The sequence below is a fragment of the Melozone crissalis genome, unplaced genomic scaffold (assembly GCF_028551555.1).
Source record: "Melozone crissalis strain CALT ecotype California unplaced genomic scaffold, PUWL_Pcris_2 ptg000012l_1, whole genome shotgun sequence".
Taxonomy (NCBI): domain Eukaryota; kingdom Metazoa; phylum Chordata; class Aves; order Passeriformes; family Passerellidae; genus Melozone; species Melozone crissalis.
This window is the reverse complement of record NW_026535790.1, coordinates 804,384-821,711: the sequence shown is the minus strand read 5'-3', so window position 1 is coordinate 821,711 and position 17,328 is coordinate 804,384. Positions and strand designations below refer to the sequence as shown.

Below are 17,328 nucleotides of genomic sequence, written 5' to 3'. Positions count from 1 at the left end.
CTCTGGCTCTCCGATTGCTGTCTTGGTCCTGACAGTACAGATGTGCCTCTGCCTTTCTGGCACATCCTCCATGCCTCATTTCCCTCCTGGCTTTTCTCCCAGGTCATCCTCCCCTAAAATGACCCAGCAGATGCGGGACCTGCAGCTGGCGCAGGCCAGGAAGCCACCAGGCCCTTCCTCACCAAACGCAGCCAAGAGGCTCTACCGAAACCTGTCCGGGAAATTCCGCGTCAACTACACCTCCTTCGACGAGGGCAGCCTGGTGGGACGGGGCGAGAAGGAGAAGCTCCGCAAGTCCTACCTGGTCAGTGCATGATAGCTCCATCCAGGTGGGACAGAGGGTCTGTGGGGGCTGGATCCATCCAGGAGGAGACAGAGGGTCTGTGGGGGCTGGATCCATCCACATGGGAACAGAGGGGCTGTGGGGGCTGGATCCATCCAGGAGGAGACAGAGGGGCTGTGGGGGCTGGATCCATCCAGGAGGAGACAGAGGGTCTGTGGGGGCTGGATCCATCCGCATGGGGACAGAGGGTCTGTGGGGGCTGGATCCATCCAGGAGGAGACAGAGGGGCTGTGGGGGCTGGATCCATCCAGGAGGAGACAGAGGGGCTGTGGGGGCTGGATCCATCCAGGAGGAGACAGAGGGTCTGTGGGGGCTGGATCCATCCGCATGGGGACAGAGGGTCTGTGGGGGCTGGATCCATCCAGGAGGAGACAGAGGGGCTGTGGGGGCTGGATCCATCCAGGTGGGACAGAGGGGCTGTGGGGGCTGGATCCATCCAGGGGGGCAGAGTGGCTGTGGGGGCTGGATCCATCCACATGGGGACAGAGGGTCCCTGTGTGGGTGGTGCTGGAGCCTGGGTGGGAGCACAAATTGTGTTAAGTGAAGCTGTAGCAGCTCAGTTGGAGGTGGTCCAGGTGTTCACTTGGCATCATCCAGATGTGTCTGCAAAGAGCTGATGGTCGCAAGCCCTTGGGATGAGGGCACCCTCTCCCTGATTGGGTTCATGGGGTGCTAGTGAGGGTCCAGGGTGTGTGGTGGGATGGAGGAGGGTGCCTTATGCTCAGCCCAGCTGCACTTCTCCTTTCACCCAGTTCCAGAGCAATGCTGCGCTCTTTGAGGCTGTGGAACTGCAGGATCTTGACAGGGTGCAGGAGATGCTGAAGCACTACAGCCCTGAGGAGCTGGACCTCAACACCCCCAACAGCGAGGGGCTCCTGCCCCTGGACATCGCCATCATGACCAACAATGCTCCCATCGCCAGGGCCCTGCTGCAGGCGGGAGCGAAGGAGAGCCCACACTGTGAGTTGGGACAGGAGTTGTGCTGTGCCCATCACCTGGGTCTGCAGCATGGTGCAGTGGAGCACCCCAGGCAGTGGATGCAGGTGGGGAGGTGATCACTGGGCTCTGGGACACCGGTGCAGGCTGCAGCAGGGCTGCAGGGGAAGCACGCACTCAGTCAGCCCCAGGACCGGGATACAGCGAGGAGCTGGGGTCTCAGGGTGGGGATTCTTCCAGCAGAGGCAGAGTTGCCCTAACCACCTTGTCCTCCCTTTGCTCCTGGGCCCGCGGCCGTGTGCTCCCTCCCGCAGTCGTGAGCCTGGAGAGCCGCTCGCTGCACCTGTCCACGCTGGTGCGGGAGGCGGAGCAGCGCGTCAACGAGCTGATGGCGCAGGTGGTGAACGAGGCGCCCCACGCCGACTGCTCCGAGAAGGAGAAGCAGCTCAAGGCCTGGGAGTGGCGGTTCCGGCTGTACAAGCGCATGAAGGCAGGGTTTGAGCATGCCCGTGAGTGCCCGCAGCGCGGCTGGGGCTGTCCCTGCTCCGGGGCAAGGACTGGGGCTGTGCATGGCACCAGCTCCCATCACCTGCACCCTGAGGCCAGGCTTGCAGTGTGGTGCATGGAGGGGAGAACGTGTTCCATCAGGGAATACGTCCCTGGGACCGGGGAGAGGCCCCAGAGGGACGCAGGGAGGTTCAGAGTGACCGTCATGGCTGTAGCAGCCCCTGCCCTCTCTGTCCCCAGGAGTGCCAGATGCCCCCAGCAGCGTCCACCTCTCTGTGGCCAGCAGCACCTCACTGCAGGTGACCTTCTGGGAGCCCCTGAGTGTCAACTCAGCCGTTGTCACCAAGTACAAAGGTAAGGATGGGGATGCCTGCAGCAGGGCAGGGTCACACAGCCACAGCAAGTGCCTTGCACCCATGTCAACACAACAGAGCCATAGGCAGTGCTGCCAAGCCCCAGTCAGGCCACTTTTATGCTGGAGGACAGAGGCAGCCACAGCTGCTGGACAGCCTGGCCACCACCAAAATGCTCTGAGCTAGACCAAACATCATCCTGCACCAAGGCAAAACTTGGGGTGTCGCTTGTTGGCTGCTCCCTCATCCTGCACCCTGGGAAGACTTTGTTGTTATGCACCCCTCACCCACTTAAACCAGATATTTTTGGCTTCTGGAAGAATTTCTTCCATCTCCCACTTCTGAGCCACCAATTAGAGGTGCTGAGCCCATCTTATGTGGCTTGGTGAGGACAGCAGCTCCCCATGACCTTCCCCCCTCCATGAATCACCTTTTCCATGCCTGCACTCCGCTGCCTCCATCTCCTGTGCTGTCTGCAGTGCTCCTGCAGCTGCTCTCTGTGACACGCTGCCCCAGCCCTGGTGGCCTGTCCCCACTCCAGGGCCTCATGGCACCTTGGGGTCTCTGTCCTTGCAGTGGAGTGGAGCTGCTCCCCCACCTTCTCACCACTGCTGGGAGAAGCTGTGATTGACAAGCTGAAGGACCTGCACTTCACCATCCAGGGGCTGGTGTCGGTGAGTGCCCACAGCGGGCAGGGCTCAGCAGGGAGAGCCCACAGCTGGGAAAAGGCCTTAGTGCGGCCCATGAGGAGAGGATCAGGCACTGCCACAGGCTGCCCAGGGCAGTGGTGGAGTCATCATCCCTGGAAATGTTCACAAGATGTGTATTTGGTACCTGGGGACATGGTTTAGTGGTGGCCTTGGCAGTGGTGGGACTCAGTGATCCTAGATGCCTTTTCCAACCTTAATGGTTCTTTGTTTCTATGATCATTCTGAGCAGGAACAATAGGGCTGTGCCACGCTGTGTGCCATGTGCCTGGGCAGAGCCAAGACTGTGGGGCTGGGAGAAGCATCTGTCTGTCCCTGCATGGCTGCAGCCCCTGACAGTGGGGCACCTCCCTGAGAGGGGACTGCAGTGACAGCCAGAATGGGCCCATTCACCAACTCTGATTTATCCTCTGTCCCCCTCCCCACTCCTGTCTCCACCCAGGCTCTTCCTGGGCAGTAAATCAGTGCTCAGCCCTCTGCCACCTGCACAGTCCAACCCCTCAGCCCAGCCCCAGTGTCACCACGAGGGGGGACCAGCCCCATCTTCATCTCTGGGAGCTTGGCAAGGTCGTGGGCTGTGGCTCCCTGCTGGTTTATCTCCCTGAGAGCTGCAGGAGCCATGCCTGGGCTGGCACCAGGGACACGGGGACTGTGGTGGGATGGAGCTCAGGATGGGAACACGGGGAGGTGCTGGGATAAATGGGGTCAGCCTTAGCAGGGGTAGGCAGGCAGGGAGCACTGATTTGAGGAGCAGAGAACCCCTTGGTGAGGTGAGGTGAGGTGAGGTGAGGTGAGGTGAGGTGAGAGGGGCTGAGGCCCAGCAGCAGTGCCGAGCCCAGGAGCTGTCAGGGCTGTCTATGGTGTGGCAGGAGGGGCTCGAGCAGAGCCTGGAGCAGCATCACTGCAAGGAGCTGCTCCAAGCGCATCAATCACACCCTCAGAGCTGCTTCACAGGCTCCTGTCACCTTCATGAGTGCCTGGAGGCCTGGCAACATCTGGCAGCTTGGCTGGGCTTTAATCAGAGGCTTTAATCACTGTCACTGTGCTACTTGACAGTGCTGGGCCAGCTCCCTGTCTCCAGGGGCTGGATCCTTACGTGTCCCAGGGGATCGCCAGCACCCCAACCCACAGAAGCACTGAGTCTTTCAGGCTGGAGCCTCTCTGGCAAGGGACATTTGCAATGTCCAGTCCTTCCTCTGTGTGCCCCAAACCCACCCAGCAGGGCCACAGGGATTCTCTAGTGCCTCATAACAAGGGCTTTGCACAGGAGGGGAGGTGAGAGCCAGTGACCTGGGCTGTGGGCTCCTAGCTGAGTGCTCCTCATGCTGTACTGGAGCAGAGGGCTGGGGGAATCCCCCTTGCCCCAGCTGCCAAGCTGGGAGGGGTGGGGTGTGCTGAGTGCTGCTCTCCTTGCAGGGCACGGCGTACCACGTCCGCGTGTCTGCCTACAACATGAAGGGCTGGGGTCCCCCGCAAGCCTCCACGCCCCCCTTCGCCATCCCCTCCAGTGAGTACCCCTGGCAACACCCCCATGGATGCCAGCGTGGGGCAGGGGGGACAGGACAGCGCCCTGTGCCATCCAGGGGTCCCTCTCACTGCTGGGATGGGAGTGAGTGGAGCTGGGGCAGAGTTTGGAGTCTCAGGCCGGGCAGGGAGGCTGTGCCTGGGGGTCTGGGGTGCTGCCTGCAGCCAACAGGGGCTTTGCAAACAGTGAGTTTGCAGCCTTGAATTACCCTTGGTACTTGGGAAAGTCTGAGCCATTTCAGGCCACCTGGATCAGCTCATCCCATGGAGGAAGCTGGGAGGTGGCAAAGAGCCAGGACTCAGAGGGGTCCTGGGTGGCAGTGGCCTCTGTGCCACCACATGGTCTCTCCCATCCAGCCCTGACCCAAGGACCTGCATTCCCTGGCTTGATGGGGGTCACAAGCCCCAACAGAGACCAGGTCTGGGCTGTCAGCGCTCTCCTCCACATGCTGGCCCCAGGAAAAAGCCACCCAGTGTCACACAAGGAACCCCAGGGGGCTGGGTGGAGAAGGGCCAGGAGGGCTGAGCTGGAAGGAGCAGCCCAAAGGTGAAGTTCAGGACTAAGGGGGCTCCAGAATGGCCTCTGCCACTTGTCACCAGTCCCTAAACAGGTGCCTGTGTGGTGTCCCATGGGACTGGTGCTGAAAACGAGTAAGGAGCAGCCCCATGGGAGGCTGAGCTTGTCCCAGGGATCAGGCCATGGAAGCACGTCCTGTCCCACCGTGCTGCAGGCACCCAGGGAGCAGGGCTGCTGCTCCTGGGAGGAGGGAGGGCACTGGGAACAGATGGAGATGAACAGTAATGGCTCAGAGATGTGCAGCACCATGCACACAGCTCTGGCTGCAGATCCACAGAGCGCTGAAATCACCAAAAATCCATTTGCATGTCTAGGAATGCACACAGCAAGGGCACAGCAGTCTACTGCCGTGGCTTTATCTTGTCCCTGTCATGTTTGCACCCACTTTAAAGCCCATTTGCCACCTCACACAGGTCACATTCCCTGTGACCACGATCCAGGTGGCATCAATTGAGTGTGGCTGAAGTGAATCAGACAGGAGTGGAGTTTATTTATTTTTATTGCCAGTAATATTTCTCCCTTCAGTGGAGATCCCTCCCTGGCCCAGCAGAATATGGTCAGGCACCTCCCTGGGTGTTTTTAAAGCTACTAAAAATAGCGGCAAGTTCCAGCCAAAGTTAACAGAGCTGAACTTTCCATGGAAAACAGCAGCGGGCAGGACATGGGGTGTTTAAAGCAATTAATATAAAGTTGAGGGAGAAGAGCAGGCAGGTCCCCAGCCCTGCTCAGGGTCCTGCTGCTGTCCCACAGCGGGTGGAGCTGGCAGGAGTTTATTTATGTGGTTGTCGAGGTAAGCCCGGCTTCCAGCGCTCATCTGGAGTAACTGGGAAAGACCTGGAGGAAGAGACTGGAAAGAATTTTATTTTTTAAGACCAGTGAAGTGTAGCAGCAACAGACAGAACCTTGTTCCTTGGCCCTGGTGTGTCCCTGCCACGCTGTGGGGAGGCTGGTGGCCACGGGGTGCTGTGCAGAGCTGGGTGTTCCTGGGAAGAGGGGCACAAAGCTGGGGATCGCCCAGCACCCACAAGTGCTGCCATGCTGTGGCATGAGGGGGACACCCAGGGGGAGTGTGAGGAGGGGATGGAGCCCTTGTGCCCCAGAGGTGCCCCCACGCAGGCAGAGGGTGCCGGGGTGACGCTGCTGTGTCCCACAGACTGGCGCGAGTACGACGGGCGGGCGCCGCGGCGGCGGGGCCAGGCCGAGGCCCTGGACCATCTCCTGGGCCAGGTGAAGACCGTCCACCAGCACTGCATCTGCCACGGTGAGCACACAGCACGGTGCTCCACGGAGGCTGGGGCGGGGGCAGCTGAGCCCTGGGGGTGCTGGTGTGATCTGCAGAGCTGGGTGCTGCAGGAACAGCTCTGTGCCAGGGATGTGAAGGGCAGGGAGACAGCTCAGGCAGTGGAGACCTCAGCAGAGGGTTGGTATCAGCTCTTCATCTCCTGCTGCAGCATCCTCTGCTCTCTGCTCCACAGAGCCCTGCAAGAACCAGCCCCAGAGCAGAAAGCATTCAGTCTCCAAGAGCCTCAAGCACCTCTTCCACCCTGGCAGCAAGTTTCTCAAGACACTGAAGCGGTGAGAGGCTGGTGCTCGGGGATGGTGAGAGCCCCTGTCCCAGCAGGGCTGCAGAGCTGCCCATCCTGAGAGCTGTGCCTGCATGCTGGGGGCTGGGGGTGCTCAGAGCAGGGTCTGCACTGGGAGTGAGCTGCTGGTGTCAGTGGAGATGAATCCCATGGCCCAGAGATCAGAGGTTCTCTTGGTGTCTCTGTTTGGACTGGCCAAGCTGTGCTGGTGCCCAGATCCCTGCTTCACCTCTGGGGCTCACCTGGCACTCCACCTTGTCCAGACCCAGAGTGTTCCCTGCAGCCTGGCCCATCTCTGCCCCATGTGCTGCAGGGTCATGGGCCGTGGTGTCCCTGGGACACGTTGGGTTCCTGTCCCTGCTCCCGTACCAGCCACCAGCCTCTTCTGCCATGGGCTGTTGGAGAGAAGTGGGGACTGGGACATCTGCTCTTCTCTCAGGAAAGAGACCCTTTGGGAGACAGAGCTGGCAGCTGGGGTGGCACTGAAGTCTCTCTTCTCTCCCATGCAGGGGCCTCTACCTGACAGCCATCTTCTACAAGGATGACAACATCCTGGTGACCCACGAGGACCAGATCCCTGTGGTGGAGATTGATGACACCTACTCCTGCCTGCTCATGCAGGATTTCCTCTGGCTCACCAAGGTGGGTGGCTGAGGGACCCTGTGCTTGGGCAGAGGGCCAGGAGTGCCAAGGTGACCCAGGCAGGCATCAGGCAACACTTCCGCCCCTCCAGCCTGGACACTGGGGCTTGGCAGTGCAGGCAGCACGTGGACTTGCTTCTTGCTGGGGTTCAGCACAGACCAGGAAGTTTCCAGGGAATGGCATTTCATCAAGCCCAAAGATGGATGACAGACCAGAGCAACACTGAGCAGGCTGTGTGCCAGGGTGGGTGGCACTGCCTCTGCACAGGGATGTTGGTGGCTGTTGAACTGCTTCCCCTCAGCATCCTGCCATGGCACCTCTGCCTCTGCTGTAGGATGCACAGGGAGCAGCTGCCAGCTCCTCTGATGTCAGCAGACTTAGGGAAAGGGCACGTAGGCAGCTCAGGGCCAAAATAATTTGCTGGGTGATCCTTATCTACTGACGGAGAGTGCTTTCTTCTCCCTCCCCACCTTGGCCAACTTGTATTCAAGCTTAAGGTTTCAGTCCTGGATGAAGATGGGTGTCTGAGTGGACGTGGCTCAGGGCTGCCCTCGGGTGCAGGCACCTCAGTGCCTGTGGCACAGGGATTGGTTTGCACCCCTGCTGAGAGGTGCTGCATGCCCATGCACATTCCTGACCCAGCTCAGAGAGGCAAACAGCTTCCCCAGAACTCCCTGGTGTGCCCCAGCTGCAGCAGCAGTGACACTGTGGTGTGTGCAGGTGTCGTGCATGTGGGACGAGATCCTGTGGCTGCGGCAGTGCGTCACCGTGTCCCAGTCCTCCTGCTCCTGCATCCTGCAGACACGCTTCAAGATGCTGCTGGCCATCTCACAGATGCAGGTGAGGGTCAGCCTGGGGGGAACAATCACTTTAAGTGGGATGCTGGAGGCTGAGCTCCCTTGGGAGCAGCATGCAGATGTACCACAGTCAGATAAACCCAGGATCTGCTGGCCATGACTGCGTGTCCCTGCCTCGTCCCCCCGGCAGGACTCTGGCCGTGGCACAGTGAGGTGCCAGCTGTCATGGCAGTGTCCTGCAGAGGGGCTGGGCACCATCAGGGTGCTTTTCTGGGCAGACTGATTTCCAGCAGGCAGCTGCAGGCACATTTCAGCTGCCCAGACCCACCATGCCTCCGGGATGTCCCCTGACCCTCTGCTTTCTCCTGCCTTCCCACCCTGTCACACAGGGGCTGCTGGGCATCCAGGACCTGGGGCAGGTCTTCTTTGAGCCCATCAAAGACAAACAGGGCAACATCCTCATCGTCACCCTGAAGGAGGTGAAGACCAACCAGACCTTCGAGAGCGTCCGCTGGGTGCCCATCTGCAAGCTGCAGAGCGGCCGCAAGTCCGTGTCCTCCCCCGAGGAGCCCACGGCCCTGGACACGCTGCTCATCTCCCTGCAGGTCTGTGCTGGGGCTCCCCTGGGAAACACCAGTGCTTCCTGCTCCCCTCGGCCTGGAAGGGTCACAGCAGAGGGGGAGCAGAGCCCAGCCAGCTCCAAAATTCCTGTTGTGTCAAGGGGAGGCATCCAGATGGTGCCAGATTGGAGCTGGCAGCACCGGGTTGTGTTCCTGTGCCGCTCCCCTTCTCCAGCTGGACTGGCTGTGCTGCAGCATCAGCACAAGCCCTGCTGTGGGGACTTGCTTAGTCCAGCTGTGTCTTTGTTCCCAGGACAAGCTGGCTTATCACCAGCGGAGCAGCCATGCCCTCTCCCCGGGGCTCTACCTGGGCTACTTGAAGCTGTGCAGTGCCGTGGATCAGATCCGAGTGCTGGTGCCAGAGCAGCTCCCCAACATCCTGTGCCACGTCAAGATCCGCTCCAACCCCAACATCTCCAGGTGGGATTTGCAGGGCATGGTGAGAGCCCCTGTCCCAGCCAGGCTGCTGTGTCCCAGCCAGGCTACCAGCATCCATCACCTCCTGCTTCAGCAGCAGTGTAATATCCCCTCCTGTCCCCGCTGTGCAGCGCTCTCAGGCACAGGGTGGGGTTGTTAGGGTGTCCTGGGTGGAGTCAGAGCTGAACTCCACAATCCTGTGGGTCCCATCCAGCTCAGCATATTCTGTGCTTCTGATTCAGCTTAGAGCAAACCAAGTTCCCTCTCTACCTCCACCTCTCCCAAACCTCCGGGGATGCTGCACTGCCTGGGAGAGGAACAGCCAAGCAAACACAGCTCTCAGAGAAGTTATATCCACATCCACCCAAACTGCTCCCTCCTTCACTTGTCTGTCTCTGGCCTTCTGCAGGGAGGAGTGGGAGTGGCTGCAGAAGATGGCCAGCGTGGAGGAGCCTGTTCCCACAGAGCCAGAGACTGACAGGTCCCAGAACCCCTTGTTTCAGGAGCTCCAAGTGGCCATCAAGGAGCTGATGACCCTGGTGAACATCCCACTGCAAGAGGTAGAGGCAGGAGCCAAGGCCTGGGCAGAGGGAGGGGATGGGGCTGTGAGCACAGTGCTGGTGGTTGCAGCAGGTGGGGAACTGCATGTCTGGCTCTCCTTGTGAGGCTGGAGCACCCAGATTTTAGTGCTGTGCTAACAAAAGGTTTGTGAGTGGTGAGTCTGCCCTGCCCAGGCACAGTGTCCACAGGAGCTGTTTGTCTTTCCCACACTGTACCCCCAAAGCAACAACAGCAAGTCTGGGTTGTTACTGCTGCCAGGGGTGTGGTCCTGGGCAGCACGAGACCAGCCCAGCTCTGCCCCTCCAAAGCAGGCTGGTCCCTGGCCAGTGCTGGGCTGGAGCTGCAGCCCCTGGGGCCAGACTGCATGGGGAGAAACTTTCTTCCATCATGCCAAATATCTGCTGGGAAGCAACAACCCAGCAGCCCCAATGACAGGTATGTGCTTCTGGCTGGGCAGCTGGGAGGGCACCTCCCTGCTCATTGCTGAACCATCACTGGTGGCACGTTTTCAACACCCTGTTGTGGTGGCTTTGACCAGAAGTTTTGAAACTTTTAGGAAAAATTAGAGAAGAAGTGATGAGATTATGCAGATTATGCTGGAAGCAAGGAGCCTCTGGTTATGTGCTGAAGGTGCAGTGTCCCCGGGCTGCAGGTGGTCCCTGAGGACTGCTCCATGCATGAGGACTGGGCAGAGGCCCCCCCAGGTGATGTGTGCAGCTGTTACCTGCACTATCCTCTTGCAGGCCAAAGACTTCCGTCTGTACAGCCAGGAGGTGCTGGACTTTGGGGATCAGGTCTCCTTCCTGCTGCTGCTGCCTCCATCAGACGACGTCTGCATCGCTCCAGGCCAGAACAACCCCTACACCCCTCGCTCTGGCTTCCTCACGCTGCCGCTGCAGATCTTTGAGCTGGGTGAGGAAAGGGAGTGCCAAAACCCAACTTTGCTGGTCCCCTTGTTCTCTGAGGCTCCCTGAGAGCTGGGCTGGGCAGGGAGTGGGTGCCTAGAGTTCCCTCCCTCCCTGGGGAGGAGGCATGCAGGGATGTACTGACGGCTATCCAGGTGGACTAATGGCCAGTGTTGCCTCCTCATCTTGGGTGACAGGGAGGAGGCTGTAGGGCATCCACAGCATGGGACCTCATGTTTTTCATCCCCCCTCTCGTTTCCTCTCCCAGTCCACTTCTTCACGTACAGCCGGGAGTTCATCACACAGTACTGCCAGGTGTCCGCCCTGCTGGAGCTGGAGTCCCTCCTGTCCCAGCAGAGCCTCAGGGAGGCTTTCTCCGATGCTGAGCTCGCCACTGCCAAGCAGAGGCACCAGCAGGTTCAGGACTACATCCAGGTATGGAGGGGAGGAGGCTCAGCAGTGCCCCTGACCTGCCAGGACACAGGCAGCAGCATCTGCACCCAGGCTGTTCCCTGGTCTTGGTAGCCCTGGGGGATTTCTCTGAGGTTGCTCATGGGTAGCAGCAGGCTGGTCTTTCATCGATTCATGGAACGGTTTGGGTTGGAACAGATACTAAACCTCATCCAGCCCCCACCTTCCACTTTCCGTGGTTGCTCCAAGCCCTGCCCAGCTTGGCCTTGCACACTTCCAGGGATCCAGGGGCAGCCACAGCTGCTCTGGGCACCCTGTGCCAGGGCCTCCCCTCACAGGGAACAATTCCTGCCCAATATCCCATCTAATCCTGCCCCCTAGCAGTGGGAAGCTATTCACCCTTGTCCCATCCCTCCATCTCTTGTCCCACTTCCCTCTCCAGCTCTCCTGGAGCCCCTTTGGGCAATGGAAGGGGCTCTGAGGTGTCCCTGGAGCCTCCTCAACTCTTCTCCAGGCTGCAGCTGCTTTATCGAGCAACTTCTTACTGCAGTGATCACATTAAAAATCCCAAGGAGACACCCAAAGTGCACATGCCCTCCTTGCTAGAAAAAGGCCTGCAAGTGCATTTTAGGATGGACTTGCAAAAGAGCATCCCACACTACTCCTGTCCCCAGCACCCCTGCTGAACCAGCAGCTGCATCCTCCTCCTGCCTGAGAGCACTTTCTTTGCATTTCCCAGCTCAGGGATTCCCCCAGAGCTCTGGGGAGATCTGTGTGTGTGTACAGACTCTGTGTTTTGCCATGGCACTTTCTTGCTGTGGTTTGCTGTGTGAAAGGGCTCCTCCATTTCCTCTGTTGGCAGCAAATGGAAGAGATCTGGCGAGAGATGCGCTGGATCATGGATGTCCTGCAGCACGCCCGCTACAAGCAGCCCTCCTGTGGGATCTCTCTCAGTGGCTTCCTCAGCGAGGCCGGGGGGCCAGCGAAGGAGAAAACCCGATCCTCCTCATCCCACCTGGACTACCTTCCGTCCCCAGTGCTGTCACCAGAGACCAGCCGCAAGCTCAACTCCGGTAGGGACCCGAGCTCCCGCCTGGGGGCTCAGGGGCTGCCCGGGCTCGGGGGGTCGGGGTGGCTGTGCCCGGGGTGACTGTGCCCGGGCTGGGGCTCGGGGGGTCGGGGTGGCTGTGCCCGGGGTGCCGGCAGGGCTGGAGCTGTGGACACCCAGGGCAGTCGGTCTCAGGGGGGCAGACCCGCCTTATCTGTGCCGAGCCGAGCACCTCAGGTGTGTCACAAGGGGATAAACCCCAGAGGCTTCCCTGGATTCCCCTGAGCGAGGGATTCCACACTCAGGCTGAGCCGCTCTTCGCTGCTCTCCCCCCGGCAGACTCGCACGGCCTGTCGGACGAGGAGGGCTCCTCGGAGGTGTTCCTGGCCACCGACAGCGACTACGACTCGAGCCGGGCGCAGAGCCCGAAGGAGCTGGACCTGGTGTGCTCCACCTCAGGGCCCGAGTGCTGCGGCCGGAGGGGGGCCCGCACCCTGCGGGACAGCGCCCCGGACGTCCTGCAGAGCCACGAGCTCCAGACCGCCCCCGCAGGGCCGCCCCCGCCCGAGGAGCCCCGGCCGCCGGCCAAGCTCTACGACAGTGACTTTGTGCTGCCCAGCCGGCAGATCGAGCTGCTGCGCATCACCGAGAAGCGACAGGCCTACTGCGTCCGGACCAGCAGCCTGGACTTCCCCAAGCCGCACTGCCCTGCCCCGAGGAAGTCGTGCCCCGGCTCCGTGGACAGCTCCCCGGCCGAGAGCAGGAGCGCGGGCCCGGGCGGGCAGCTCCGGCTGCGGCCTGGCTCCACACCCAGCCCCGAGCGCCGCCGGGGCCGCCGGGGCTCCCATGAGTGGACTCAGGACTTGCCGGAGCAGCAGCCAGAGCAGCCCGGGGGCTTGGCCGAGCAAGGGAAGAAGCCGGGCTCTGTCACCTTGAGGGTGTGCCCTCAGTACGAAACGGGACTCTCCAAAGACACCAGTGTTAAGGTACCCGAGCCTGTCACGGGTGGCAGAGCGGCTCTGCCGTACCCGGAGGGACAGGGCTGGCAGCATGGGGACAGAGCCAGCAGGGTCCTGTGCCCCACACCTGGCACTGCCCTCCCCGTCCTTCACCATCCCAGGGGTGAGGTGCCCTGGAGACCCGCAGCATCCCTGCCCTGACTCCCTGATTCCCTGACTCCCTGTGTCCCTGTTTAGATGAGGCTCCTGGCAGCACAGGGTGTCTCTGCAGGAGCGATGGCTGCTGCTGCAGAAGGATGAGCCAGGGCCATACACGGCTGAATTTTGGGGACAAGGCAGTGGGGCTGAAGTTCAGCTCTTGGTCTGTGGTTCAGCAGGTGACAGTAGCTTGGTGCCACCCAGCGTGGGCAGGCAGAGCAAAGGACACTTTTTGGGGTTTTTTTGGGGGTTTTTTGGATTTTTTTTTTGTGTGTTCTTTGGGGGTTTATTTTGGTTTGGGGTTTTTTGGGTTTTTTTAGCTTTGTTTAAAATAAAGAGAGAAGAAAACCCGATTGTTCTAACAGGGGGGGGGAAAGCCAAAATAGTAGATAAGTGTATTAGCAAAAATCCAAATCTTCCTTGATATATCCGAGCTACTGATATAATAACTGAATCCATTGTTTAAGATGGTGTTCTTGCCACATCCTTGCCGTATCCTGATGTGATGATGTGTTCAAATACATCATACTTCCGGGCCAAAATTCGGCTGTCACCCCTGCCCGGGCCATGCTCCTCCTACAGCCTCCCCTTCCCAGGTGTGTGGTCTCTGCTCCAGCCTTCCTCATTAGGGGAGGGACAGCAGGAGCTTTTTGTCTCCAGCCTCTGGCAATTCCAGTGGCAGAACCCACTCCAGTTCCAGCTGGGGCAGCAGGCAGAGCGCCTTCCATGCTCCTTCAGACTGTGCTGGAGCTGCTGTGTGACCTGACTCCTTTCCATGAGGGCTTTGCTGCCAAGAGCTGACCCCACCAGCTCTGATCACTCACACCTGCTCCAGGTGGGGTCCCCCATAGAGGACCATCCCCCAGGACGCTCATCTTGGGCAGGTGCCCCTCTGGCTTTGTGGCCTCCTTTGGTCCCAGCCATGGAGATGCTTTCCCTGTTGAAGTTTCCTTTCCGAGACATTCCTGGTGCCCAGGACAGAGGATGAAGGAGCAGAAAATCATTAAATCATGACTGGTATGGGTTGAAAGCAACCCTAAAGGCATGGCAGAGGAAAAACAGTGCCAACAGACTGATTGGTTTATTGCTGGGGAGGGTTGATAGCCAGTGTCTCTGCACCCAGCTGGGACATCCTAGCAGAGACAACTCTGCCTCACTGGATTATTTTCCATTTGAGGAATGCCCATAGATTTTTATGGAACTGCAGCACAGCCCTCAGGTTCTTGGCGGGCTGCCCATGTGGCTTTTGAAGTTGCAAAGCTTTGGACACGCCTGCTTGGAAGCGTTTTATGATGTTCTCCTGGAAGGAAGGCGAGTTCAAAGGCAGCTCCTGGGCTGGTGGGAATGGCTGAGCCCGGCCACGGCTGCTCAGGGCTGGCAGTGCTCACGTGGGCCAGGGTTGGGACCACCCTGCCAGGGCAGCACTCCTGGAGCTGTGCAAGCCCTCCCAGATGTGCCAAAGGAAACGTTGCTTTGCCTGGGTGAGGATGGATGCCCTGCCTCGGGGCCTTTGAAGCCAAGCAGTGGTTCCTGGTGTTAGCAGCCAGGGCCCTGATGAGCTCATTTTCGTGACAGGATTTGGGATTCACAGGGCTGTCCCCTGGCAAGCAGAGGGCAAGGGTAGCTGTTGGTGGGAGAACCCCAAGCTTGTGCACGGGATGAAATTTATTGCCATGTTCCAAAGAGGTTTCAGTTGTAGTTTGGCAGAGTTGTTGTGATCCAGCTGGTCTGAGAGTCTGGACCCTGATCACAAGAGGGATTTCACACAGATCCCTCCATGGTCTCAGGAGCACGACAGGGACTGTCCCTCTCCACCTCCAGGTGATGAGATAGTGGGGCAGCCTCAGCAGAGCTGTAGGTGACACATGCAAGGGTTGAGTGGCAAGGGCTTGGAAACAGGAGTAGAGGCAGGAGAGTAGTCCATAAGTTTGGGCCCTGGCACGCAGGGGCACCCCTTGGGCATTCCCTCGGCGTGCTGTGCCCATGGCTCTGTGCCAGGCTGCTGCCACGGGCAGCACTGCTCACGGGCACCGCTGGGCAGCTGTTCCTCCACCCTCACCATTCCTGCACGCCATCCGCTGCCTCCGGCCCCTGCTCCTCCTCATTCCTCCCCCTTACCATCCGTCTCTCCCACTCTCCATCTGTGCCCTCTCTCTCTCCACAGCTGCACATCACCAGCCAGACGCCTGCCAGCGAGGTGGTGAAGCTGGTGGTGCTGGAGATGAACGGCCTCGCGCGGGACGTGCTGGGCGCCGCCGCCGCCGTCTGCTACGGCGAGGAGCAGCTGGAGCACTTCGGGCTGGTGTTCGCTGCCAGCGAGGGCGAGCGGTGGCTCCCCGATGACTTCTTGCCCCTGTCCCTCCACACGAGCCAGCCCGAGGGGCGGTTCCTGGTGCGCATCAAGGAGACGTCCCCGCTGGTGCTCCAGTACGGGCCGGCGACCACCGTATGAGAGAGGAGAGCGGCGGGACGGAGCGGAGACCTCGGCTTCCAGAGCAGACAGCTCGTCTCTGATGCTTCCTTCTTCCACAGACACCCTCTCATCAGGCGTCCGCGGGGTGGAATGGGATCATACTGGGTTGTGTGTTCTTTGTTTGTGCTATTTTTTAATTTTTTTTTTTTTTTTTTTAACCAAAGAGACATCGAGACTCAGTTTTTCTGACTGGAGAAGAAGAGGGTGGAGTCCAGAGACCTCAGAGCTCAGGAGGAATCTCTGCAGGAATGGAATTTTTGAAAGTAAACATTTTTAAGGAGAAACGGGGGGAGGGGGGAGAGAGAGAGGAAAAATATTACAAGAAGAAGCAGCAATACTTTTTTTTCCCCCTTTTTTTTCTGAAAAACCTTGTTTGGGATTCACTGAAGGCAAAGCCACAGAGGATTGCTGGGGAGAGCTGTGGTGTCAGTGAGGAGAGGGCAGGAGCCACAAGGACAGCCCTGGGAAGGACATTTTCCTATCTACCCTCCTTTCACTGCACCTGGAGAAATGATTCTTGCACAAAGTTCTTGGAACAAAATTATATTCGTATTTTTATTCTGAAAAAAGTCAATAATCGTTGTGCCAGAGCCACTGGAGCTGGGTAAAGGTGAATACCCTTTGCCTTGTGTCCAAGACTAAAGGAACACATGCAGCCAGCCCCTGCACTCACAGACGTGTCAATACCACACTAGAGATTTGCTGTAGAGCATCTCCTGCAACCCCCTGGGCTTCCCTGTCCCCCTGGGTGCCGTTCTGTTCTGGTGATTGTGCTTCTCTAGTCCGTCCTACAGCATGACATTTTGTTAGCCACTAGGTCTCCTGTTAACAAGATTACTTTTCTGATCTCCTGTGGTCCATAGTAAAGAAGACTGCTGCTGACTGCCTAGCACTTGTCCTTCTTGTGGCTGGGTCCATCTCCCAAAGCAGCTCTGATTCCAAGGGCTTGGCTCCTCTTTCCCAGGAGTGTTTAGTGGGGTGCTTCCCACGCTGTGCAGCGTTACATTAACACACAAATCACAGTGTGGGAGAAAAGTACTAGTCAAAAATGCTCTTCTGGGATTCGTTGCTCTGTAGGGCAGCAAGCTAAGGTTGGGCGTGCCAAGGCATCACCTCCACGGGCTGGTGAAACCCCAGAGCTGTAGGGCTGGATGCCCAAGTCAGGTCCTGCAGCCTCCACTGAGGGAAGAACAGGAGCAGGGATGGCAGTGAGAGCTCACAGCTGTGTCACAGCTGGCACAAACACTGTGAGCCAGGTGCCAGGCTGGCACTCCTTGGCAAGGCGAGGCTTTGATGCTGATGCTCCTGCAGCAGCCACCTCACTGTGCTTCCCCTGGCACGGAGGGACCAGGGCTGGGCAGCAGCCCCCATCACTGGGTGCCAGGGTGCAGCAGGGGCTCTGTGGCAGCCATGAGCGTTGGCTGTCACTCCACAGAGGTTCCTCATTCCTCGCCCTGCGGCCCCCAGGGTGGCACGGGCAGGAACAATCCCAGCACGAGCCCTTCCTGCCCCACGTCAGAGGCGCTGTGGAGGGGAGGATGCTGTGCCAGCCCCTCAGCTGGTGCCAATCAACCAGCGCCACACTGACGTCAGCGCAGGCACCGCCACGGGACGTGGAGGCGAGCGACAAAGCAACTTCTTAAAAGGCACTTCTCCCATCTCCTCTCTCCTTTGCTTGTCCTCTGCCTCCCAGGTCAGGGAAGAAGTGGATTGGTGAGTGCAGAGGTTCCCATGGTGTTTGTCATTATTGGGCATCCACAGGCAGTG

The 17,328-nt window shown here is 59.3% G+C and overlaps 1 protein-coding gene across 5 annotated transcripts in view; it reads left to right on the top strand.

Moving 5' to 3' along the window:
* LOC128933722 (ankyrin repeat and fibronectin type-III domain-containing protein 1-like) overlaps positions 1 to 16,443 on the top strand; it is a 194,765-nt gene extending 178,322 nt beyond the window's left edge. For all 5 annotated transcript variants that reach the window (XM_054270778.1, XM_054270777.1, XM_054270780.1 and 2 more), the window contains 18 exons: positions 103 to 304; positions 1,096 to 1,303; positions 1,594 to 1,788; positions 2,027 to 2,140; positions 2,716 to 2,813; positions 4,263 to 4,353; positions 6,101 to 6,208; positions 6,423 to 6,522; positions 7,040 to 7,172; positions 7,893 to 8,012; positions 8,359 to 8,574; positions 8,843 to 9,009; positions 9,416 to 9,566; positions 10,311 to 10,479; positions 10,741 to 10,907; positions 11,746 to 11,956; positions 12,271 to 12,917; positions 15,253 to 16,443. In XM_054270778.1, the coding sequence (XP_054126753.1) occupies positions 103 to 304; positions 1,096 to 1,303; positions 1,594 to 1,788; positions 2,027 to 2,140; positions 2,716 to 2,813; positions 4,263 to 4,353; positions 6,101 to 6,208; positions 6,423 to 6,522; positions 7,040 to 7,172; positions 7,893 to 8,012; positions 8,359 to 8,574; positions 8,843 to 9,009; positions 9,416 to 9,566; positions 10,311 to 10,479; positions 10,741 to 10,907; positions 11,746 to 11,956; positions 12,271 to 12,917; positions 15,253 to 15,540 (3,385 nt within the window). In that variant the 3' untranslated portion in view covers positions 15,541 to 16,443. The remainder of the gene's footprint in view (positions 1 to 102; positions 305 to 1,095; positions 1,304 to 1,593; positions 1,789 to 2,026; positions 2,141 to 2,715; positions 2,814 to 4,262; positions 4,354 to 6,100; positions 6,209 to 6,422; positions 6,523 to 7,039; positions 7,173 to 7,892; positions 8,013 to 8,358; positions 8,575 to 8,842; positions 9,010 to 9,415; positions 9,567 to 10,310; positions 10,480 to 10,740; positions 10,908 to 11,745; positions 11,957 to 12,270; positions 12,918 to 15,252) is intronic.
* The last annotated feature ends 885 nt before the right edge of the window (positions 16,444 to 17,328 follow it).